This window comes from Ranitomeya variabilis, chromosome 4 (genome assembly GCF_051348905.1).
Source record: "Ranitomeya variabilis isolate aRanVar5 chromosome 4, aRanVar5.hap1, whole genome shotgun sequence".
Taxonomy (NCBI): domain Eukaryota; kingdom Metazoa; phylum Chordata; class Amphibia; order Anura; family Dendrobatidae; genus Ranitomeya; species Ranitomeya variabilis.
The window spans coordinates 497,455,908-497,480,629 of record NC_135235.1 but is presented as its reverse complement, the minus strand read 5'-3'; the positions used below and the strand labels follow the sequence as shown (position 1 = coordinate 497,480,629).

Sequence of the window (24,722 nt, the reverse complement as noted above, 5' to 3'; positions counted from 1 at the left end):
GGTGTGGTTCCTTGCTGCCTATAGCTGTCCAAGGTCCTCACAGTTCTCTCTGTCCTCCATGTAGGTTATGACACAAACCCATATGACAGGTGACTCGAGCCTGTCTCTATCACTACCCAGGCTCTGTGTCACTGTGTCTCCTTGGTGTTAGGGCGAACAGGTGATGTATAATCCAGCTGTCCTGCCGGTTTCTGCTATGCGTCTTAGAGTCCCACAAAAGCCTTGGTCTTCCGACTACCGGTGTCTGCTCTCAATCAGGGATGTAGCCCAGTCCCAGCTATTCTCCCCTGTTGTCACACTCCTGTGCTTCGCTCTCCAGCACGTTCGCTACAAGCTGTTCTTCCTTCTGTCTCTCGCTATCTGGGAGCTGCAGCATTTCAGGCTACATGGCCCCTCACCCGTCTTTCTGCCTCCGCCTGCTCCAGTCTGCTGTCTGGCACCAACTGACTAAATCTTCCCTACTGCCTAGCAACTGCCCAGCAACTAACTCCTCCTCCCGACCAAAGAGAGAGCAGCTCCCCTGATTTTGGGTGTAGAGCTCCCCCTTCTGGCCTGAAGTCAGAATGGTGTTGTATGTGCTAATTACCTGTTAAAAGGAATCCTCCATCACTTCCAAGCATGACATCACTCTCCCCGTGAGCAAAGCAATGCCACTGTGACAACCAGGACCCTGGGGTGTCACAAATGCAATAAAGTAAAACAATAAGAACCACTTTAAAAGTTCATTATATAGATTTTTGTGCACCTTATGTTGTCTATCTTCAGTTATTTTCTCTTGAGAAGCCATCCTTGTGACTACCAGCCTTACAGTTGAGTTTTTTTTTCTCAATGCCATAGTACTAGGTTATCAGTCACTCATAAGATGCTTCTTTTAGTCTTCAACTCTCAATCCTTCAGGATGGAGCTAAAGAGTATGCCATGATGAACAACCCAAGATTCAAGTGCTTAGGAAAGCGGAGAAGGAAAACCCCAACACTTGCTGCTTCCAGTTCCAGTGCTTCCACCTCAACAGTGACTGAGGCCAAAGAAGGGGACAGTGATCGGGACACAGGGAATGAATGCGCTTCCAGCTCTTCTGGTGAGATGTTTTTTGTTTTGTTTTGTTTTGCTCTTAATTGCATACAGCTTCATTAGGTGGGTGCCTCATTAAAGTGAAGATAATGACCCATGGGTGAAATCAAGTTTTAAAGCCAAACATATATTAAAAAGGGACAGGGGTAATGGCGTTTTTATCACATTTTTAATTCAGTTCTTAGTAATGAATGTATCTTGAAATTATGATGTCTACCCACTAGCCACAAAGTCTCATCATAGGCTGATGTTTCCTGTTCTGCAGAGATCACGTTTTTCATCAGTCATGTCATTATCATTACAGACAGGATTATATAACACTTATATACAGGACACATCATTCACAATATGTGATGTCACAGATCACTTCCTCCTCTCTGCACAAATAAGAAAGCATTCTAAGAAAATTCTCCCATAAAAGTCAATGAACATTTCCATGCTACAACTTCTTAGGGTCCATTTAACAAACTTCAAAAGTCCGCATTTCTTCAACACCAAGCTGTGAAGGAATACCAAAGTACAGTGATGGCTAACCCTAACAACCTTTTTACCATCCAGGGTAAGAAAAAAGTTCCAAGTGCATCCAACTAAGTCCACTTGGCAGCTGTTTTCCCTGGATGGTAAAAGGTGTGAGGGTTTGCCATCATTAAGATTTGATATTCCTTCACACTAGGTGGTTCCCTGGCAGTTTCTCCCCACCCGCCCCTGAAGTGACAGGTCTCTCCCTATAAAAGCAGGCAGGGAGAGACCTGTCACTCAAACGGGAAGTGGGCGTGGAGAAGCCACCTGTCTGACTAGCCTCCTGTACGGGTTGCCCTCCAGTGGCTTTTTTTTTGTTTCTCTGAAACCCCACAGCTGATTTCATACAGCAAGTGTCTAGCACATGCTGGTCATGGATTGGGAAGCATGTATCAGCTGTCAGTTTTCCTTTAACACACACACAGAGTATATTCAAACATTGCATACTTTAGCATTTTACAAGTACAGTGGCATATAAAAGTCTGGGCACCCCTGGTTAAAATTACTGTTATTGTGAACAGTTAGGCAAGTTGAAGATGAAATGATCTCTAAAAGATCTATCGTTATTGTTTTTCTTTTTAAAAATTACTAAAAGTAAAATGGGCTGATGCAAAAGATTTGGCACCTTTTGGAGATTTGTGTCTTCCGATAACTTCGACCAAGGTTTGAGACCTTAATTAGCCTGTTAGGGTTATGGCTTGTTCACAAACATCCTTTGGAAAGCCCAGGTGATGCACATTTCCCAGCTTTATAAAAACACACCTTCCTCTAACCTAGTGAAAAAACAGCAGCCATTGGATCTTCTAAGCAGCTGCCTATCACTCTGAAAAGGCCCACAAAGCAGGAGAAGGCTATAAGCCAAGAGTTTTCAAGTTGCCATTTCCTCAGTTCAAAATGTAATTAAGAAATGTCCGTTAACAAAAACAGTGGAGGTCAGGATTATGTCTTGAAGACCTAGCAACATTTCAGTTAGAGCTGCTCGTAGGATTGCTAGAAAGGCAAATCGGAACCCCGTTTCACTGCTAAAGAAAAAATTAGTAGAGTCTGGAGTTGTGGTACATTGTTCTACTGTTCCAAGCCACCTGCACAAATATGGACTTCATGGAAGAGTCATCAGAAGAAAACCTCTCCTGCATCCTCAGCCTAAAATTCAGCATCAGAAGTATGCAAAAGAACATCTAAACAAGCCTGATACATTTTTGAAACAAGTCTTGTGGACCAATGAGGTTAAAGTAGAACTCTTTGGCCATAATAATCAAATGTATGTGTGGATAAAAAAGGGCACAGAATTTCAGACTAAGAACATCTCACCACAACTATTAAGCATAGGGGTGGATCAATCATGCTTTGGGGTTGTGTTGTAGTCAATGGTGTAGGGAATGTTTCACAGGTAAAGGGAAGCGTGGATTCAATGAAATTTCAACAAATTGTTGATGCTAACATAACACCATCTGTAAAAAACCTGAAGTTGAAAAGATTCTACAAATGGATAATGATCCTAAACACATGTCAAAATCCACAAGAGACTACCTCAAAAGGCGCAAGCTGAAGGTTTTACAATGGCACTAATAGTTCCCTGATCTGAACATCATTGAAAATCTTTGGCTAGACCTCAAAATGGCAGTGCATGCAAGACGATCCAGGAATCTCACAGAACTGGAAGAGTTTTCCAAGGAAGAATGGATGAAAATCCCTCAAACAAGAATTTAACTTAAAATACCAAGTAAATGTGTCATCTTTAACTTTAGGCCTTTAAAGATCGTTGCATCCTCAACTTGCTTAACTGTTCACAGTAACGGTAATTTTGACCATGGGTACCCTGACTTTTACATGCCACTGTATTAGAATTATTCATCTGAAGCTGATAAAGCTGCTCCATAAGCAAATTATATATATATATATATATATATATATATATATATATATATATATATATATATATATATATAAAACATACTTATTACTCATTACATATATACATAACACTTAATTCACGCAGGACTTTATGGTACCTATTCTCCAAATCATTGGGTTCTCGGCAGCAAGTATCATTTATTTAGTATCTGTCTTGTGGATAGATGATGATTTTTTTTTTTTTTCGTTGGACAACCCCCTTTTGTACTTCCAAAAAGTATTCCATAATTTATTAGTATAAAAGCTGTGGGGGAACAAAAAGCCCACGAGACCATCGGGTGATAGCTTTTTAGCTGCAAAGGAAAAAAAAAAAGCAAGGTGCTCACCTGAGCAGGTTGGGTGCAGGCACAACTCCTATGAATAACTGATGATATCTGCTGCTGCCTCATAGCTGGGGGATGATCTGCTCCAGGATAGTTGACCACTTTTGTTTTTTTGTTTTTTTTCTACATTTTCTTGTGGACGTTTTCTTCAGTTTCAGTCACACCTCGAGCTTTTTTAAACCCCTTGCCCCTGAAACGCGTTGTGGAATTTAAAACCGTTTAACTTCTCTTGGTCCCAAGGATTCTTTATTACAGCAGCACAGACCGATATCGTGCTATCGTCCAAACTAGTTTATAATTTATTAGTAGATGTAGATCCCACTAATGGGACTTGCATCTATTTCGAGAACCGAGCCCAGTTTTGATAGAATTGGTCAGGATTTCCATACAAGTGTATGTATGTTTTGACTACCGCTCCTCTGACCTCAGCATGCATTTGTGCCTTGCTCTTGAGATAGATATGGGACCCCCATTTGTTATATATTTATGGCTAATCCTTTGGACTTGCCACGTATGTAAAAGATCAGGACGCCTCTATAGCTCTCTAAACTTTAGAGTCTAAAGTGAGGACCTATTTCAAAGTGTGTCAATTGAGCATAAGTGCTGAGTTTAGGGGGTTTCTAAAATTGGGAAATATATCTATTCTAGATAGGAATATGCTGTACATTCACAGTAGTCTGTATCGTAGTCTTGTTTTTCTTATTAGTGGGTACGTGAAGTGTATAGTATATATTTTCTGGTGCACAATTAGTGACATGATCTGTGCATGATGCATTAATTGTTTTACTACAGAAGGAAATTCTCGCTGCCAAACCCCCACAAGACAGAGGCAGGGAAGCATGAGTGGAGACTTGCCTGAGGGTTCAGAAACCAGCGAACCGGTGGAATGGAACGGAGCCGAGGAATCTCTCTTCAGAGTCTTCCATGGAACCTACTTCAACAACTTCTGTTCCATTGCCCGACTCATGGGCACCAAGACATGCAAGCAGGTACAAAATAGTAAAAGTGTCTAAAGAGGCCTATTTACACATCATGCCCTCATAGTAGAATATATGGGCATCTGTCTACCAACTATCCTTGTCTGGGGTTAACATTGAGTAAATGTATTGTAAGAGTTTAAAGAGGTTGTCCACTACTTTTATCATTGATGACCTACCCTTGGGAGAGGTCATCAATGTCTGATCAGTTGGGTCCACCATCTGGTACCCCCGCCGATCATATCAATAGGAGGCAGATGTGCAGTACACTGCCACGGTCACTATCAGAAGATTGAGCAGCTCCGCAATTGACCAGTTCCAAGCGGCTGCTTCCGATACAAAGAACAGCTGATTGATGGGGGCGCCGGTTGTCAGACCGTAACTCATCAGACATTGATGACCCTGAGGAAAACCTCTTTAAAGGGGATGTCCTGTCCAAATCGATAAGTCTGCAGACTTATGAATTCCCCCACCAGCGCATGAACTGTGCTGCGGGGCTTCGCCGGTTTCTGACCCGGGGCTGGAGGGTATGTTTGAGTTCCCCTGCCAGTTGTGAACATAGGTTTTTTTTCTTCATCAGATTTGGGCCAATTGATTATATTAGACCATTTTTTCTGATATTGCAGGGTTGTTATCTTGTTTAGACAGCATTAAACCAAAGGGCATCACCTGTTATCACTAACTTTTTGTAAAGGTTTTTCAGTTTGCTGTCAAAGATTCACTTATTCTAAAAGTGCCCACTAAGGAACTGATGAGCACTGCACAAAAGAAGAAGAGAAAGCACAGGTATGGTTGATCAACGGTCAAGTGTCACTCAAAGTAGGGATGCTGCAAGGAACCATAGAAAGCCTGGTAAAAAGCAAATGAATAAGCCAAATGTCTGAGGGAAAAAAGGGACCTGAATTTTTCAGGGATATAACAGCTGAGATTTTGGCTCTGATCCCTGTTTTCGCAACCCCTGTCGTACCTCCAAAACTGCTGTAATCATTTGAAGAGGTAATTTTAACACCTATAAACATCTGAAAAGTTTTAAACATTTCCTTTCAGTTCACGATTTCCTGTCTAAATACCTAATTCCCGATTCTACTGCTTTTTTCCATTTTTTTGTGCTGTGTTGCTTGATTGCAGAGATATTCACATTTGTTACTTTTGGAGCGCAGTATGTGATATCTCTTCTTGCAGATCAACTGGGCGAATCTTCAGAGTCTTCTTTGGACGCAAGTATTTTTACCCATCCCTCCAAGATGCTGCCAATCACAGCTCGGCAACTATTCTAGCAGTCTCTATCTCATGGTGCGGGGTTGTGTTTGTCAGCATCTGGGAAGAAGTGGTGAAAGCGAGTGCCCCAAGAGAAGACTCCGCAGAAATGCCCGGTGAACTACAAGCAGAGCTTTTCCATACTGCTCTCCAACAGCAACAAATGTGCATATGTCTGCAATGGAGGGACCAAACACAGGACGGAAAACAGCGGCAGAATCAGGGGAGCTCAGGGATTATTACAAGTTGTTTAATGGGAACCTGTCACCCCCCTCAGGCGTTTGTAACTAAAAGAGCCATCTTGTGCAGCACTAATGCTGTATTCTGACAAGGTAGCTCTTTTAGTTATGCTCCCTGCACACGCTGAAATAAATGCTTATAAAATTTGCCTCCTCATACCGTGAAATCGTCCCGGAGGCGGGTCTTTCCCCCTAATCAGACGCTGCAAAGCCATCACTCCGGGCCTGTGCGCGCTGGGCGCCGCCTCCTCTTGCTTCAGTAGCGTTCCTGGCGCCTGCGCTGTAAGTTCGAAGGGCAGTGCAACTACGCATGCCCGGAAAAAAATACAGCGCAGGCAGAGTGACGGCTGTTCTGCGTCTGATTAGGGGGAAAGACCTGCCCCCGGGGCGATTTCACGGTATGAGGGGGCACATTTTATAAGTGTTTATGTCATTGTGTGCAAGGATCATAACTAAAGAGCCACCTTGTAAGAATGCAGCATTAGTGCTGCACAAGGTGGCTCTTTTAGTTACAAACGCCTGGCGGGGGACGGGTTCCCTTTAACTCCATTTTTAATTTTAGAAGATCACAGGTCTTCATTAAGTAAAATATATCAAGTATGTAGCTAGTTTACCCGAGTATTGGCTGTATGGTTTTTTTTTTACTTGTTTATTGTGAACATGTAATGTTATAAATAGATTTTACCTACACAAGGAGTATAATGCAATCACAGGGCTGCAGTGCGTGTAAAGGATTTTCATGTAAAGTGGAATTGCTGCAGATTTTCGTTGCGCGTTCCACACTGCAGATCTGCTGTAACTCACAGTATAGATCATGATTTAGGCTTTCAAAATCCCCATACGCATGTATTGTAGAAAATGTATTGATTCATGTCTTTATTTATGTGGCTTGTGTAAGTTGCGGTTCAGTGATTTTTTTTTTTTTTTTTTTAATCTTCTCCATATTATCTTATCATTGCATTGTAGACTGTGGGCCGCACATTGCAGGAAGATTCAGCTTAAAAAGGGTAAGTTGCAAGCTTCAGATTTGCTTCTGCGTAAGACACTGTATTCATTTCAGACATTCATTTTCGACAGTCGGACATACTGCTCAGTAATCAGTATAAAGGCTCACGCACAAAGCGGCAATCTGACTTGTATACAGATACATAAGAAAAGCAGCCATAGAGATGCAGAGTCTTTACTATATCTCCATATGGGTTCAGTTTCATAGTGTTTTTTTAAATTATTATTTATTTATTCATGTCCCACTGCTGTCTTGAATCTGACGATGTTTATTCTTTGTTCCTGTACCTCACTGTTCCTGACATATGGCACCCTTTTCCTTACATGTAAATTTAGTCTTGTTTGCCAAAGGGGCGTGATCCTCAAGAAGAAGCCCACAAAGAGAAGTTGAGGTTTACTCCCTATACTGTCCTCACACTCATTAGCATGGTGTGGGGTGAGAAATGTAGCTAACCCCCCGTCTTATTAAGAAATGAGGCTGTGAAGTTTTAACCTTCTTTTTAATGCTAGTAGATTGTGACAGAAAAGGGTGAAACTATAAGATGCAATAACAGGAGCATTTCAGAATATATAACTGTACAGTGCATAAGATACAGGTGGTCTGCAGTACTCAGTAACAGGAGGTAATAATACAAGGTGACGATTATCTATCTAATACTTGTGAAACACCGCATTGTAAGTGTGCTTGCCAACTATGCTCGGAGCAGGCTATTGCGTCAGCTACAAAATGAGCGGTAAGGTGGCTTCTCCATCAGGAATGTAGAGGAGAATATGGCTACTGTCATTACCGAGATCGGAACAACACCATGATGCAGCAGGACTGTCCCACAATGCTCTAGGAACTAACCACATATGACAAACTGAAACTAGAGTGAATACATTAGTGACCACCAATACATCTTTTTACTGACCCGAGATATAAGAGACTAGCATCCCTCGACAGGTGACAATCCAGCAGCTGTCGGCTGTACACTATAGCTGGCAACTTGCTGCATCAGCCACGAACAGTGTTGGCACCAATTATGGCTGTTTAACCCCTTAGATGCTGCTGTCAATGGTGACTACAGCATCTAGAGAGTTAACAGAGTCTAGGGGCTTCCTCTTTAACCCAATCGGCACCCTGAGCTCTAGATTGTGGCCCTGATGTTTGCTATGGCACTTCATGGCCAAATAGCAGCCTTAGAGCCTGCCGGCTATAGCGGCCTGTTCAGAAGTTATCAAAATTTAGATGGTAAAAATAACTTTTGTAAATTTCCTTGAAAAAATAAAACGTTACTGCTACATTTTTTTTTGTTGTTGTTTTTTTTTTGTTTTAAACCTCCTAAAATTCTAACAAAACAAAATAACATTCTACAAATGGTGCTGATGTAAAGCAGACATGAGGGACTTGTAATTTATTAATGTTTTTGTGTGGTATGACTATCTGAATTAAAGGGATAATCATTCAAAGTTTGAAAATTGTAAATTTGAAAACAAATTCTCAAATTTTGTGAAATTTTTATAAATAAATGCAAAACATATTGATCTAAATTTACCATTATCATAAATTATGATGTGTCACAAAAAAACCATCTCAAAATCAATGGGATATGTTAAGGCGTTCCTGAGTTTTTACTACACAGTGACACTGGTCAGATTTTTTTTTTTTTAAAGACCACTAAAGGGTTAAATCGCCAGCAGATGGTTCGGTTACCAAACAATGTGAAAATAGACAGGATTCAAATGACAGAAAATAGATTGTTCTAACTGTGATAGACACAAAGTGACTACACTTCTATGGTAGCTGAATTCGCTGCTCTGGACAGAACTCTCCCCATTGGTAATCTGAGCGAAATACACTCTCTTCTGTGCCTTCTGAACTCCAAATATTCAAATATGTTTTCGAGGTCTCGAGGTAATCGATACTACACAACCATGTATGGTATACTTGATGAGACTTCTGCTTTATTAGCACATGTAGGCCTTAAATCGGGTCACAGACAAAATATAAGTTCATCTGACCTATAAACCAATAGTAACCTTAGGGGCGCGAATAGAAATGTGAATCAGTGTTACCTGATAACCATTACATAGGATACGATACACTCAAAATGGAGACCACAGACGAACAAAATGGATTCTGTTCTTTCACAGTAACAATATTAAATTGGCATATTGGGAAGTGAGGCCATTTCTTAGGAACAGAGAGGCACAGGAAAAAAGACCAGATTCAGTAGAACATTATCATTTACACCAGGTAAAAAAAATAGTTGTAAGTGACAGATCCTCCCGTGTGTATTAGGTCTAGCTCTGCTGTCCAAGGTCGCTGAGGTTTGGGAAGGTCAGAAGCGCACAATAAGGCAATACCCCAAAAAGAATGCGAGAGACAGAGTTATCATAGTACTCACCTGGGGTGGTGTATGGACGCAACACCAATAAGAGCCTTAGAATCTGGAGGAAAAAAACTTCCAGATAGCAATTCACTTCGGTGCAGAGATCATGGTACCTGGGCACCAGTCCAGCTCCAAAACGCGTTGGTCAATAAAAACATTCATTTTATACCATCGAGGGTTCTTCATTTCCACAAGCGAAGCCCAGGTACCGTGATCTCTGCACTGAAGTGAATTGCTGTCCAAGGTCAACACTTAGATGCAGCTACTAAAAATGTTAGCGTATTGATCCCATCATGGCATCAGGTCACTTTTCTATACCAGTCTATTTGAGCTCCGTTCTGGCTCTCAGAGGTTCATTGAGAGCTCGTGACGTAGCTTCTGACTTCCGCCCATCCTGAAGCTGCTCTCACAAGATGGCGCCGCAGGACCATGGCGGTGCCGAAAAACGAGGAAGATGCTAGAGGGCTGAGTATATGACAGAGGGGCAGGGGGCTTACATTTAAAGCGCCACTCCACGCTGAAAAAAACCCTCCTGGAGTGGTGCTTTAACTGTATATCAAACAAACAGAAAATGTTGTTCTTTATTGTATTCATAAGTAAAATCATCAATTATAAAATAATGACTACTAGTCTTGTTTTTTCTTGGAAACAGATAATTCGGCAAACCAAGTATACAACTATCAGCCCTGTGACCACCCAGATCATCCCTGTGACAGCACTTGTCCCTGCATCATGACGCAGAACTTCTGTGAAAAGTTCTGTCAGTGCAACCCTGATTGTGAGTAATTACATGTGATCGGAATCGTGGCCGAGGCCGTCTTCCCACATTCATAGTCCCAGCAGAAACCGTGATGCACGGACTGGCCGATGGTCTCCTGACCTGAATTCAACAACCTTAGACATATGAGGCTGTTGAGTTTGGGTCAGTAGGCTTGCAGCTGGTTTGTACATCACTGTTCATGCATAGACTGTGAAGGTTGGATGTAAGACGTCAGCCTTATGGGAGAAGGGTGAAAAGACAACACTACAGAGTTTAAAATTTGGGAAGTCATATACTCAAAGTGATTCTTTAGGCTCAGAAATCCACATACTGTAAAGTACTGGTGGGGGTCTTTTTATAAGTAAATCCGTGTTTATTGCTCTGGATGGATTTGTATTGAGGTGAGTGATTGAGAACCACTAAGATACTGTAATTTCGAAACCTAAGAAAACTGATATGATTCTGCTGGTTAAGGTTTTGGTAATATTTACTGGTTCCATTTTAAAGGGAATGGGGGTGTGGCCTAAGCATACAACGCCCTTTATCAAGGTGTGCAGAATTATAAGGCAGCTTTTTTTTTCTTTAGGCAAAATAGGCCAGAAAAACTGATTTACTGACTCTGAAAGTCAAAAAATGAGGGATGCAGCAGTCTTGTAAATTGCTAAGATATTGGGGGTTGATCACAGAACCATCAAACGTTTTGGTGCAAATAGTCAACTGGGCCACAAAAGATGTGCTGAGAAAAAAAGACGCACATTAACTACTAAAGATTTGAGAAGAGTCAAATGTGAAGTGACCAGGAAGCCATTATCTGCTAGTGCTGTCATATTCCAAATCAGCCTCCCGAAGCGCCCGGAAGTACAAGGTGTTCAGTGCTCAGCAACATGGCCGAGGCAAGGAAACTTGACCTCCACTGAACAAGACACAGGAGTTAAAACTGGGCCAAGAAATATCTGAAGATACATTTTTCAAAGGTTTTATGGACTAATGAGATTAGAGTAACACTTGACGGACTAGATGGATGGGCCCTTGGCTGGATCCATCAATGGACACCAGCACGTTGGAGGTGGGGTTTGGCTATGGGCTGGTATTATTAACCCCTTCACGACATGCGCCGTGCTAGTACAGCGTATGTCGTGTCTCCCCCTTTGAAGTGGGCTCCGGCGGTGAGCCCACATCAAAGTCGCGACATGTCAGCTGTTTTGTACAGCTGACATGTGCGCACAATAGCGGCGGGTGAAATCGCGATTTACCCGCCGCTATTAACCTGTTAAATGCCACTGTTAAACGCTGACAGCGGCATTTAACTCTGCGCTTCCGTCCGCGCGGCCGGAAATGAGCGCATCGCTGACCCCCGTCACATGATCAGTGGTCGGCGATGCATCAGGATGGTAACCATAGAGGTCCTTGAGACCTCTATGGTTACTGATGCAGGCCTGCTGTGAGTGCCACCCTGTGGTCGTCGCTCATAGCAAGCCTGCATTTCAGCTACATAGCACCGATCTGATGATTGCTGCTATGTAGCTGAGCCGATCGAGTTGTACCAGCTTCTAGCCTCCCATGGAGGCTATTGAAGAATGGCAAAAGTTTAAAAAAAATGTTTTTAAAAATATGAAAAAAATATATAAAAGTTCAAATCACCCCCCTTTTGCCACATCCAAAATAAAACAATAAAAAAAAATCAAACCTACACATATTTGGTATCGCCGCATTCAGAATCTCTCGATCTATCAATAAAAAAAAGCATTAGCCTGATCGCTAAACGGCGTAGCGAGAAAAAAATTCTAAACGCCAGAATTACGTTTTTTTGGTCGCCGCGACATTGCATTAAAATGCAATAACGGGCGATCAAAAGAACATATCTGCACAAAAGTGGTATCATTAAAAACACCAGCTCAGCAAGCAAAAAATAAGCCATCAACCGACCCCAGATCACGAAAAATGGAGACGCTACGGGTATCGGAAAATGGCGCTTTGTTAGGTGTCAATGAACTTGTAATGACCTGGAAAATCATAATATCAGGTCAGTTTTAGCATTTAGTGAAGCTAGCAAAAAAGCCAAACAAAAAACAAGTGTGGGATTGCACTTTTTTTGCAGTTTCACCGCACTTGGAATTTTTTTTCCCTTTTTCTAGTACAAGACATGGTAAAACCAATGGTGTCGTTCAAAAGTACAACTCGTCCCGCAAAAAATAAGCCCTCCCATGGCCATATTGACGGAAAAATAAAAAAGTTATGGCTCTGGGAAGTAGGGGAGCGAAAACTTAAAACACAAAAACGAAAAAGAGCCGCGGCGGGAAGGGGTTAAAGGTGAGCTAGTTGGACCTTTTTGAATTCAAGATGGACACAAGATCAACTCCCAAACCTACTGCCAGTTTTTAGAAAACGGTTTCTTCAAGCAGTTGTACAGCAGAAAGTCTGTAATTAAAAAAGAAAAAACATTCAGAACAATGCTCCATCACATTATCAATGTCTCCACTGCTTGGCTGCCAGTAAAGACCTTAAAGATGAAAGAATGATGACGTGGCTCCATTCTCACCTGCCCTAAACCTTATTGCGGGCCTTTCTGAAGTGCGAGATTTACAGGAGAGGCAAACAGTCACCTCTCTGAACAGTGTCTGGGGGGCTGTAACTTCCCAAAAAGTCGATCTTCGACAGATTAAAACACTCACCAATTTGCAACCGACAGATTCCATAGAAGGATGACTTATGATAGTCATAGATATTATTTTTTCTTTATGTCAAATGTCTTTTGTACATTTTGAATTCATGAATTCTGCACATAGATATTCTCCTAGGAAAAACAAATCTTTTGAAGTGACCGAGAGCACTGTAGTTGTTCAATAAAAAAAATTGATCATCAAAGACACACATTGCCTAATAATTGTGCATACATTGTAGATAGTGATAAGGAAAAAATTGCATCAACAACAGTAAACATACATTTTAATATAAAAATCTTGATTTAAACCATATTTAATTTTTTGACGACTCGGTCCCTAGAAGAAGATGCTGATAATAGGAGCTCGTCAGTGAAACTTTCGGTACTCTGCTAATTAATTAGAAGTGTAATACTTTAATTCTCGTGGCTTTTACATTTTGAAGAACCTGATTTGTTTTCCCACAGGCCAGAATCGCTTCCCCGGTTGTCGGTGTAAGACTCAGTGTAACACCAAGCAATGCCCCTGTTATCTGGCTGTACGGGAATGTGACCCAGATCTCTGCCTAACATGCGGTGCTGCTGAGCACTGGGACTCTAAAACTGTGTCCTGCAAAAACTGCAGCATCCAGCGGGGGCTTAAAAAGGTAAGTGCCTTGTTAGTCGTCTAATGCAGTTGGGCTGCAGGGGGCTGTGATTTCTGGATTGGGGCAGGAATCTTCATGGTTTTTATACACCTTGCTCCTGCAGCACTTGCTTTTGGCGCCCTCAGATGTTGCCGGATGGGGAACCTTCATCAAAGAGTCTGTCCAGAAGAATGAGTTCATCTCGGAGTATTGCGGAGAGGTTAGTAATCTGATTGTGCTTTGTAACACATCAAATGGCGTAATCCTTATAAAGAATAATGAACAATGTGTTTATTTAGCTTATTTCCCAGGATGAAGCTGATAGAAGAGGGAAAGTGTACGATAAATACATGTCCAGTTTCCTGTTTAATCTTAACAATGGTAAGTTGTGTGTTACTGTATCGGTAGCAATCAGACAGGCATTTGGTGAATGGCTTCAGATTCCTGCCAGTTAAATCGATCATTGACCATCCCTGTGTTTAACAATAGGAATAAAGACTAGACGACTTATCAGCCGGAGAGATCTCTATACATTTATACAGATCTAATTACTTTCATTCCTAAGTGCCAAGCCAAATTTTACAAATCTGACGTGTTTTATTTTGTAGTCAGCTCTTGTGTACAGCTGACACCTGCTGCATTTTCACCTGTCAGAGGTTGCTATTCTCTTATTTCCGCAGTCAGTAAAAAAGCATATTGGCAGTCATTAAGGGGTCAAAAAGAACTGTTCGCTGGATATTTAAGTTTAGAGTATCTCTTCCAATTCCTGCCCCGCTACTGATTCCGAAGCAGTTTTCTTTTTTCCTCTGTGCCCCTTCGTTCCATAATTATGCCCCCAGCCCCCAGAAATAAAAATGAAGATTTTTCCTTTCAACCACTGGATGTGGTGCAGGAAATCCCTCCTGATTCCATGTACTAATGTGATCTGTAAATCAGACAAGTATGGTGCACTCCACGAATATTTCCACTCAGAACATTGGTCCAAGTGGAAATCATCAATTTGCACTGGTACACTGGCTATAATGGGACCGTGTGTGATTTTCATGGCATACACATACTCATCTGAATGAGCTGTTAAGAAGAGGAGGACATGACATTTACAGGAATTTTCAGGATAGGAGTTGTCATGATATAGTAGTTTCTAAAAGCACCATAAATACACAGAGTTCGAGCCTATATTACTGGAAGGGACACGCTCACAAGAAAAAATATGAAACTTGGAGCAGGCTTCATACTGCATATCAGTAGGTCTGAAACTGAATGGATTTCAGACTGAAGCTTAGCGCAATTTTATTAGCTATAGGTAACCATTAACATATGTACAAATAATTTTTGCCATGTCAAAGTTATCCATAGGCTTTAGGTCACTGCCTCTTATTCCCTGCGCACAGTGTTTACATTGTAATTTCCTTTAGACGTTCCCATATAACATGCGAATAATGTAAGAAAAAAAATGTATTGTCCTATATAGATTTCCAATTTGTATTTATTTATTTTTTTGGACAGATTTTGTTGTGGACGCAACAAGGAAAGGTAATAAAATCCGATTTGCAAACCACTCGGTGAATCCTAATTGCTATGCTAAAGGTGAGCCGGGCAGAACTTGGGTCATTCATCTTGCATATTCCACCTATTAGCGCTGGTTTTATAGCTTTGATCGATCACATCTCACATTATATGTAATATACAGTATGTTTTTGTTATCAGTTACCCTTGAGCGCTGCTGTGCCATATTTAGTAAAGACGTTTTTTTATTCAGATTTTTTTCAATAAACCTGTGTATATGTACTGTAGTGTAAGTGTGTTAATATACACACCTATTGCCAGCTTCTCGGTATCTAGCACAGTTGCTCTCCTGAGTGACATCAGACTATGCGAGTCTACAAGACCTGGAATTGGCTTTCACAATGTACCGTATATACTCGAGTATAAGCCGACCCGAGTATAAGCCGACCCCCCTAATTTTGCCACAAAAAACTGGGAAAACGTATTGACTCGAGTATAAGCCTAGGGTGGAAAATGCGGCAGGTATCGGTGAATTTCAAAATTAGAAATAGATACTCCATACCATTCATTATGGCCCCATAGATGCTCCACATAAAGCTGTGCCATATATAATGCTCTGCACCGTTCATTATGGCCCCATAGATGCTCCACATAAAGCTGTGCCATATATACAATGCTCTGCACCGTTGCCCCATAGATAGCTGTGCCATATATATAATGCTCTGCACCGTTGCCCCATAGCTGTGCCATATAGTGCTCTGCACCATTGCCCCATAGCTGTGCCATATAGTGCTCTGCACCGTTGCCCCATAGCTCTGCCATATAGTGCTCTGCACCATTGCCCCATAGCTGTGCCATATAGTGCTCTGCACCGTTGCCCCATAGCTCTGCCATATAGTGCTCTGCACCATTGCCCCATAGCTGTGCCATATAGTGCTCTGCACCATTGCCCCATAGCTGTGCCATATAGTGCTCTGCACCATTGCCCCATAGCTGTGCCATATAGTGCTCTGCACCGTTGCCCCATAGCTGTGCCATATAGTGCTCTGCACCGTTGCCCCATAGCTGTGCCATATAGTGCTCTGCACCGTTGCCCCATAGCTGTGCCATATAGTGCTCTGCACCGTCCATTATTGCCCCATAGCTGCTGCTGCTGCTGCAATAAAAAAAAACAAAAACACATACTCACCTCTCTTGCAGCTCCTCGGCGCCATCTTCCCGGCGTCTCTCCGCACTGACTGATCAGGCAGAGGGCGGCGCGCACACTATATGCGTCATCGCGCCCTCTGACCTGCACAGTCAGTGAGGAGAGAGAGACGCCGGGAAGATGGAGACAGCGCCCGGCGTGTGGAACGAGGACAGGTGAATATGCGATACTTACCTGCTCCCGGCGTGCCGCTCCTTCCCCAGGACAGCTGGTCTTCGGTGCCGCAGCCTCCTTCTCTATCAGCGGTCACCGGCACCGCTTCATTAGAGAAATGAATAGGCGGCTCCGCCCCTATGGGAGGTGGAGCAGCCTATTCATTTCTCTAATGAGCGGTCCCACGTGACCGCTCAGGGGAAGAGGCTGCGGCACCGAAGACAGTGGGACGGGCAGGGGGAGCGCCAGGAGCCCCGGAAGCAGGTGAGTATATAACAGTGCTCACCCGCCGACCCCACCACCGATCATGACTCGAGTATAAGCCGAGGGGGCACTTTCAGCCCAAAAATTTGGGCTGAAAATCTCGGCTTATACTCGAGTATATACGGTAAGCCTATGGAGCGTTAGAACAAGGCTCTATATGCTGACAATGTAAAAGAGACTTCAATCTCACGCATAGAGTGACCCAGCTAGTATGAAGGGCGGTGACATCACTGAAAAGAGGACCAGAACGATGGTGGATGTTGGAGAAGATGGCTGTAGGTGAGTATATTAATACACACTGCACGTTATTATTACACAACCAGAAAACATATTACCGGGACCACAAAACCGGCAATGAAGGGGCTAATTAACACATAATAATGAACAAATAGCCCCAGGCCTAACACGAGGCCACCCACTCCGTAATACCACTAGAGATAAGGAGAATAGAGGAGTATATTGGGTATCACAAATTTATTAAATGTACAGTGTATAAATACAAACATTAATTACATATTTTAACAGCCAAAAGTACAGACAACATGTAAGGTGCATATAGGATGAGGACAGGATATCCCTCTGGTGCACGGGGCCCTAAAGGTAAATCAATCTGCACTAAGGCGCAGATAAATGGAAAAAATGGCCATAAGGTGCCATGTGGCTAAACAAGTACAATGTAATGACACCGGTAATCAATAGTAAAAGCCACAAGGCATGCTTACCGCAACAATGGGAGGGCTAAACCAGAGCACCAGGCTGGGACCAAGAGGGAGACCCCCGACGCGCGTTTCGCTGACGCGATAAACTGCTTTCTCAAGGGGATGGAATAGAGGGGCCGAGAAGGACCTTAAAAAGGGGCCGGAACCTGGACATGTGACGTCTCACATGTCCAGGAGCGGCCAATAGTAAGCGGCAATGCCGGCGCATGCGCGGATCAGATGGCAGGTCCTGAGACCAGAAGCGGCGTCCAGCATCACCACGCGTGCACGGGGTAGGAACGCCCCGGTCACACGTGGGAGGCACGAATGACGCCGCCCTGGGGCAGGAGCCGGCGAATCGGATCGGCGCACGCGCTCTGCCGCCAAGTTGAAAAAAAGGGGATAGTACTGACAGGTAAACAAAGATACATGTGGGAAAAAACAAGGAGTCGACAATGCACAACAAATTAATACATTAAACAATAGAGAGTACAGCCAAGAGATGATATCACATGTAGAACTATATTGAAGAATCTCAGATGGAATCTTGGCATACGTCGTGTCTCCCTCTCCAGAAAGTCACAGTGCCCAGGTCAACCGCACACAGGCACTAGGTTGCAAGCGAAGAGGCTTTCAGGCTTATACCATGAAAAAGGATTTCTCCATCATATAAATAAATAAATCTCGGCACACCACAAAAGAATGAAAGGGAACTATAGGAAAAATAAAAAACAAAACAAGATAAGTAACACAATAATAAAAATATTAATATAAAAACAGGACCCAGCGCGGGGGAACCCTGCACCGATGGAGTAGGGGTCAGGACATGACCAGATGTTAATAAGAGAGGAGGGGAAAGGGAGGGGAAGGGAGCAAAAAATAAAATAAAAAGACCATATAACAATAAAAAGTCAACGAATAATCTCATATAAGGCTGATCTGCGCACACTCAGAGCATTATAAAAATGACGCGAAACTTAGCGATTCATTTAGACCATTAGGCACAACCGTGTTGAGCTTCACAATCCAGGCCGCTTCACGTTGTGCCAACACCTTCTTATAATCGCCGCCGCGTGCACCCAGGTGTACGCAGTCGATGCCCCTAACCCGAAGCGACCCCGCGTCACAGTCATGATGTGTTTTGAAGTGGCGCAGAATCGTCTTCAGGAGAGAGGCATCCACCACAGTCGTAGCGGCCTGGATGTCACGCACATGTTCTCTAGTGCGTATACGGAGCTCCCTCGAAGTGAGACCCACATAGATTAGGGGGCAGCAACACGTAGCGTAGTACACCACATTTTTCGTACCACATGATATGTGGTGTCTGATGGAATACGTCTTGCTGCTGTCAGAGGATGTGAAGGAGGTAGTCCGAATAATATTGGCACAAGCCAGACAGTGGCCGCACCGAAAGCAGCCAAGCACCGGGCCCCTGGACCCAAAAGGATTACTAGCAGGGGGCACGTAATGACTCCGAACGAGCATGTTGTTGAGATTGGGGGACCTCCTTGCTGTCATAGACGGGAAATCACCAAGCACGGAGCCCAGGGATAATTCAGTGCCCAGAATGGGCCAATGTCGGGTCAAGATCTCTCTCATATGGACCCATTCATGATTGTATGTTGTTATGAATCTTATTTTGGAATCCCCCGACCCGGCTTTGGCTCTATGACTCGTATTATAAAGGAGGTCCCGACGAGGAGTCCTCCTGGCTCTGTCGTAGCCCCGCCTGATGCACCTACGGCTATAACCGCGTGCCTCAAAGCGGGCTTTGAGAGACATGGCCTGGGTCTGAAATGTATCTTCTGTGGAGCAGATCCGCCTCATCCTCAGAAACTGTCCGACAGGGACGGCCCGAATTGTTGCTGGGTTATGTGCTGAGTCAGCCCGCAGCAAGGCGTTGACAGCCGTCGGCTTCCTGAAAACATCAGTCTGGACACGACGTGTACTGTCGATCTCCAGACTGATATCAAGGAAGTCGATACGCCTAGCATCGTATTGATATGTCAACGTGATGTTATACGAATTGTCGTTAAGCTGACTCATAAAGTCCTCGAGCTGCCGCACAGTTCCCCCCCACAAAAATAAAATATCAATAAAGCGAAGCCAGCACAGCACATGGTCGGCGGCCCGGGTCCCCCCGTCGCCAAATAGGGATCTCTCCCAGTGACCCAGGAAGAGATTGGCGTACGAGGGGGCACAGGCCGCACCCATGGCCGTGCCGCGCTTCTGAAGGTAGAAAAAATCTTTAAAGACAAAAAAATTATGTGTGCGGATAAAGCGCAGCAGCTCGAGGATGAAATCACACAAAGAGCCGTCCAAGTCGGAGGCTCCGAGAAAGAGACGGACGGCTTCCAGACCATGCTCATGATCAATGCAGGTGTACAAAGTTTGCACATCCGCAGTGACCAGGAGGACTCCTGGGTCCACCAGGACGCCATCCACCCTAGTAAGGACGTCCGTCGTGTCCTTGACATATGACGGGAGGACCTCGACCAAGGGTTTAAGGTAGAAGTCAACGAATTTGCAGATTGGGTCACACAGCCCGCCAATGCCCGACACGATCGGACGCCCCGGGGGGTTGATGGCGTCCTTGTGGACCTTGGATAAAAGGTAGAACGTGGGGGTCCTAGGGAACCTGACTGAGAGTCCCTCACACACCTTTTTATTAATAATACCTTCCTCCAATGCGTGGGTAAGGATAACCTGCAGCTGAGACGAGAAGGGAAGCATTGGATTATAGGCCAATTTGGTATAAGTGGCTGTGTCCTTGAGCTGACGATACACCTCTTTTTCATACTTTGTACATGGCCAGATCACGATGTTTCCCCCCTTGTCAGCTGGTTTGTAAACCACATCGGTATACGATTGTAGTTCTATGATGGCAGAACGCTGACTGTATGTTAAATTGTCAAACCGGCGCTTAGATGAAAGCTTTTTAAAGTCTGCACTGACCAGCTTCGTGAATAATTCAACCGCTGGACAGAGTGACAAGGGGGGAAACCTCGATAATCTGGGCATAATGGCAGGTGGAAACCTACCTTGAGGTGTCGGAGATTGTTCGTCCAGCAATTCCTCTAAGATCCGTAAAGTTTCCCTCTCCGTCTCAGTAAGAGGATCATTCACATCCTGACTCTTATGATGTAATTTACGCAGGATTAGTTTCCTTGAAAACAGGTGGAGGTCTTTTAGTGCTGTAAAAAAATCAAAGGGGTGGGTGGGAGAAAAAGTCAGGCCCCTGCTCAAAACCTCAATTTGTATGGGGGTGAATGTTCGTGTAGAGAGATTCAGTACCTGAAGACCCCCCTGGGCACCCGTCCCTTGATATCTGCCAGCTGAATTTTTGTTCTTCGCAGTCTGTCTAGTAATGACTCTATTGTGTGAGGTCGTGGGCTCCGATTGAATATCGGGCATCTGCGACTGTGACACCTCACGGGAAGTATTAGATGCTACGGACCGTGATCTTGATCTCGAACTAGACAGATCTCTGAACCGGGAGCGGGAGCGTTCCCCCTGACCCCGCCATTTGTATACGTTCGCAGTTTGTTTGTCTCGAACATCACGTCTAAACTTCCTCGCTTTATTGGTCTGAATTTCGGTAGCCCACTTCTGGAGGTCCATGTTGATGGTATCATTTAATTTCTTGAGTGCCTCTACGGACAACTCCCTTTTTAATATTAACTGGATAGCATTGATTTCAGTTTCAATGCTGTTGAGTGTGCGCAGATCCATATCCCTAAGAAGTGCAATATAGCCAAGGGAACATGAGTTGGAAAGCTCCTCCCACTTATCCTTAAAATCCCCCTCTGGGATGGGGAAAGACGGGAACACATGAAATCTCAACCCGCGAGGGATTAATTTTCCTTCTAGGTACTTCTCAAAGTATGCGTGGTTCCACCACACTTTGGTCCTCTTGCGGAGAAGCTCCTTAAATCTAGCTATAGTGTCCCGTAAATCCCCTCCTAAACCGTCCGGACCCCCATCCATGCCATCCTTCAATGCATCGTCTATTTGCGCCCGCCAGGTGGAATCGCGGGCTCTAAAATCCATAATTGATCTGGAAAAAACTGTGATAAACACAGATACAGTTATTATTACACAACCAGAAAACATATTACCGGGACCACAAAACCGGCAATGAAGGGGCTAATTAACACATAATAATGAACAAATAGCCCCAGGCCTAACACGAGGCCACCCACTCCGTAATACCACTAGAGATAAGGAGAATAGAGGAGTATATTGGGTATCAAAAATTTATTATTTGCAACCTAGTGCCTGTGTGCGGTTGACCTGGCACTGTGACTTTCTGGAGAGGGAGACACGACGTATGCCAAGATTCCATCTGAGATTCTTCAATATAGTTCTACATGTGATATCATCTCTTGGCTGTACTCTCTATTGTTTAATGTATTAATTTGTTGTGCATTGTCGACTCCTTGTTTTTTCCCACATGTATCTTTGTTTACCTGTCAGTACTATCCCCTTTTTTTCAACTTGGCGGCAGAGCGCGTGCGCCGATCCGATTCGCCGGCTCCTGCCCCAGGGCGGCGTCATTCGTGCCTCCCACGTGTGACCGGGGCGTTCCTACCCCGTGCACGCGTGGTGATGCTGGACGCCGCTTCTGGTCTCAGGACCTGCCATCTGATCCGCGCATGCGCCGGCATTGCCGCTTACTATTGGCCGCTCCTGGACATGTGAGACGTCACATGTCCAGGTTCCGGCCCCTTTTTAAGGTCCTTCTCGGCCCCTCTATTCCATCCCCTTGAGAAAGCAGTTTATCGCGTCAGCGAAACGCGCGTCGGGGGTCTCCCTCTTGGTCCCAGCCTGGTGCTCTGGTTTAGCCCTCCCATTGTTGCGGTAAGCATGCCTTGTGGCTTTTACTATTGATTACCGGTGTCATTACATTGTACTTGTTTAGCCACATGGCACCTTATGGCCATTTTTTCCATTTATCTGCGCCTTAGTGCAGATTGATTTACCTTTAGGGCCCCGTGCACCAGAGGGATATCCTGTCCTCATCCTATATGCACCTTACATGTTGTCTGTACTTTTGGCTGTTAAAATATGTAATTAATGTTTGTATTTATACACTGTACATTTAATAAATTTTTGATACCCAATATACTCCTCTATTCTCCTTATCTCTAACACTGCACGTTATATACATTAAAGGTCGTGTCCCTGCCTTTTGGGGCTTGCACGCTGAGCCCACATCTTTACCCCCACATGACTGATTTATTCATCATGTGCCTTTAACAGCTACAGGTAGAGCAGTGCTACACCAATGGCTGTTAACCAGTTAAATCTCACTGTCATTCACTGATTTAACACGCGCCAGTCCAAAGTGTGTCATTCATCCCGCCCATCGGCGCCCCGTCATATGATCGTAGGGTTCCGATGAGTTGTCATGACTAGGGTTGAGCGACTTTCATTTTTTTAAGATCGAGTAGGGTTTTGGGAAACCCGATTTTGTCCAGAGTCGAGTCGAGTGCAGTCGGCCGATTATCGCTAAAAGTCGGGGATCGACCGAAACACGAAACCCAATGCAAGTCAATGGGGAAGCATAGTCGGCAGTGAGTGGAGGCCAGGAAAACACCTACAGTGCCCATTTTAATGCCAAAAACATCCATTCTTGTTTCTGAAGCTTGCCAATCTTAATTAACTGTATAATAATAGTTGGGCATAGGGAATTGGGGGAAAGTTGTGGGGGGAGTAGGGCTGGCTCAAGTTTTTCGTGGGCCCAGGAAATGCGGACTACGTCACGGCGGTGTTGCAGGGAAAGGTAAGTATTTAAACGTTGCAAGTGCTGTGATCCTGAGCAAGCAGGGGGGGGCCCACTCGTTCGCATTGGCACTGGCACAGGGCCCCTCAAAGTACGGCGGTGTGTTTGCATGGCGGGGGCGCCTCCCACCAGCAGCGACACTTTTGCGTACTCTGAGGGGCCCTGTGCCAGTGACGTCGCCAACGAGTATGCCCCCCCACCTGATGAAGGAACCTGCACTTTCATCTGCACCTTCCTCTTTGTCCCTGTGTAAGGTGGTATAACATGCGGGAAGGGGAACCTTACTTTCAGCAGGGTCAGATTCTGGCTGTGTAGAGTACAAGGGGAATGTAGTGGTCTAGGTCAATGTACCAGCAGACTCATTTAGCAGTGGCTGGGCAATGGGCAGGATGAGGAGGAAACAGATATAGGGCCAAAGAATAAAGTAGGCTAAATGCAGTTCAAAATTGGTAACAGGACTAAACAGGCGGCATTGCTTTGTTCAGTGGAGTAGCAAACCCAAGAGCAGCAGACACTGTTTCAAGGGCCTAACCACACTAGTAGGCCAAATGCAGTTTAATATCTGATAGTATAGGGCGAAAGCCAGAATGTGGAAGCTCAGCTTTGTTCAGTTGAGGACAACACCAGGGAGGGGCAGACACCTTTAGTAGGCCGGAAAAGCCTATTGCATTTTTTAAAATGGTAATTTGGAGCAGAAGGTTGAAGCTCAGCTTTATTTAGTTGAGGACAACACCAGGCAGGGGCACACAGACAGACACCTTTAGTAGGCCGGAAAAGCCTATTGCATTTTTTAAAATGGTAATTTGGAGCAGAAGGTTGCAGCTCAGCTTTATTTAGTTGAGGGCAACACCAGGGAGGGGCAGAAGCCGTTAGTAGGCCCTAACCACCATTTTGTTTTTTAAAAACCACTTAATGAGAGCCGGAAGGTTGAAGCTCAGCTTTATTCAGTTGAGGACAACACCAGGCAGGGGCACACAGACAGACACCTTTAGTAGGCCGGAAAAGCCTATTGCATTTTTTAAAATGGTAATTTGGAGCAGAAGGTTGAAGCTCAGCTTTATTTAGTTGAGGGCAACACCAGGGAGGGGCAGAAGCCGTTAGTAGGCCCTAACCACCATTTTGTTTTTTAAAAACCACTTAATGAGAGCCGGAAGGTTGAAGCTCAGCTTTATTCAGTTGAGGACAACACCAGGCAGGGGCACACAGACAGACACCTTTAGTAGGCCGGAAAAGCCTATTGCATTTTTTAAAATGGTAATTTGGAGCAGAAGGTTGAAGCTCAGCTTTATTTAGTTGAGGACAACACCAGGCAGGGGCACAGAGACAGACACCTTTAGTAGGCCGGAAAAGCCTATTGCATTTTTTAAAATGGTAATTTGGAGCAGAA

At 44.2% G+C, this 24,722-nt stretch overlaps 1 protein-coding gene across 3 annotated transcripts in view; it reads left to right on the top strand.

The window, feature by feature from the left end:
• The window catches only part of EZH1 (enhancer of zeste 1 polycomb repressive complex 2 subunit), a 118,458-nt gene that overhangs the window by 72,757 nt on the left and 20,979 nt on the right, over window positions 1–24,722 (top strand). For all 3 annotated transcript variants that reach the window (XM_077252004.1, XM_077252005.1, XM_077252003.1), the window contains exons 13-21: window positions 898–1,078; window positions 4,620–4,816; window positions 5,499–5,590; window positions 7,267–7,307; window positions 10,330–10,455; window positions 13,565–13,743; window positions 13,847–13,942; window positions 14,022–14,103; window positions 15,229–15,309. In XM_077252004.1, the coding sequence (XP_077108119.1) occupies window positions 898–1,078; window positions 4,620–4,816; window positions 5,499–5,590; window positions 7,267–7,307; window positions 10,330–10,455; window positions 13,565–13,743; window positions 13,847–13,942; window positions 14,022–14,103; window positions 15,229–15,309 (1,075 nt within the window). The remainder of the gene's footprint in view (window positions 1–897; window positions 1,079–4,619; window positions 4,817–5,498; window positions 5,591–7,266; window positions 7,308–10,329; window positions 10,456–13,564; window positions 13,744–13,846; window positions 13,943–14,021; window positions 14,104–15,228; window positions 15,310–24,722) is intronic.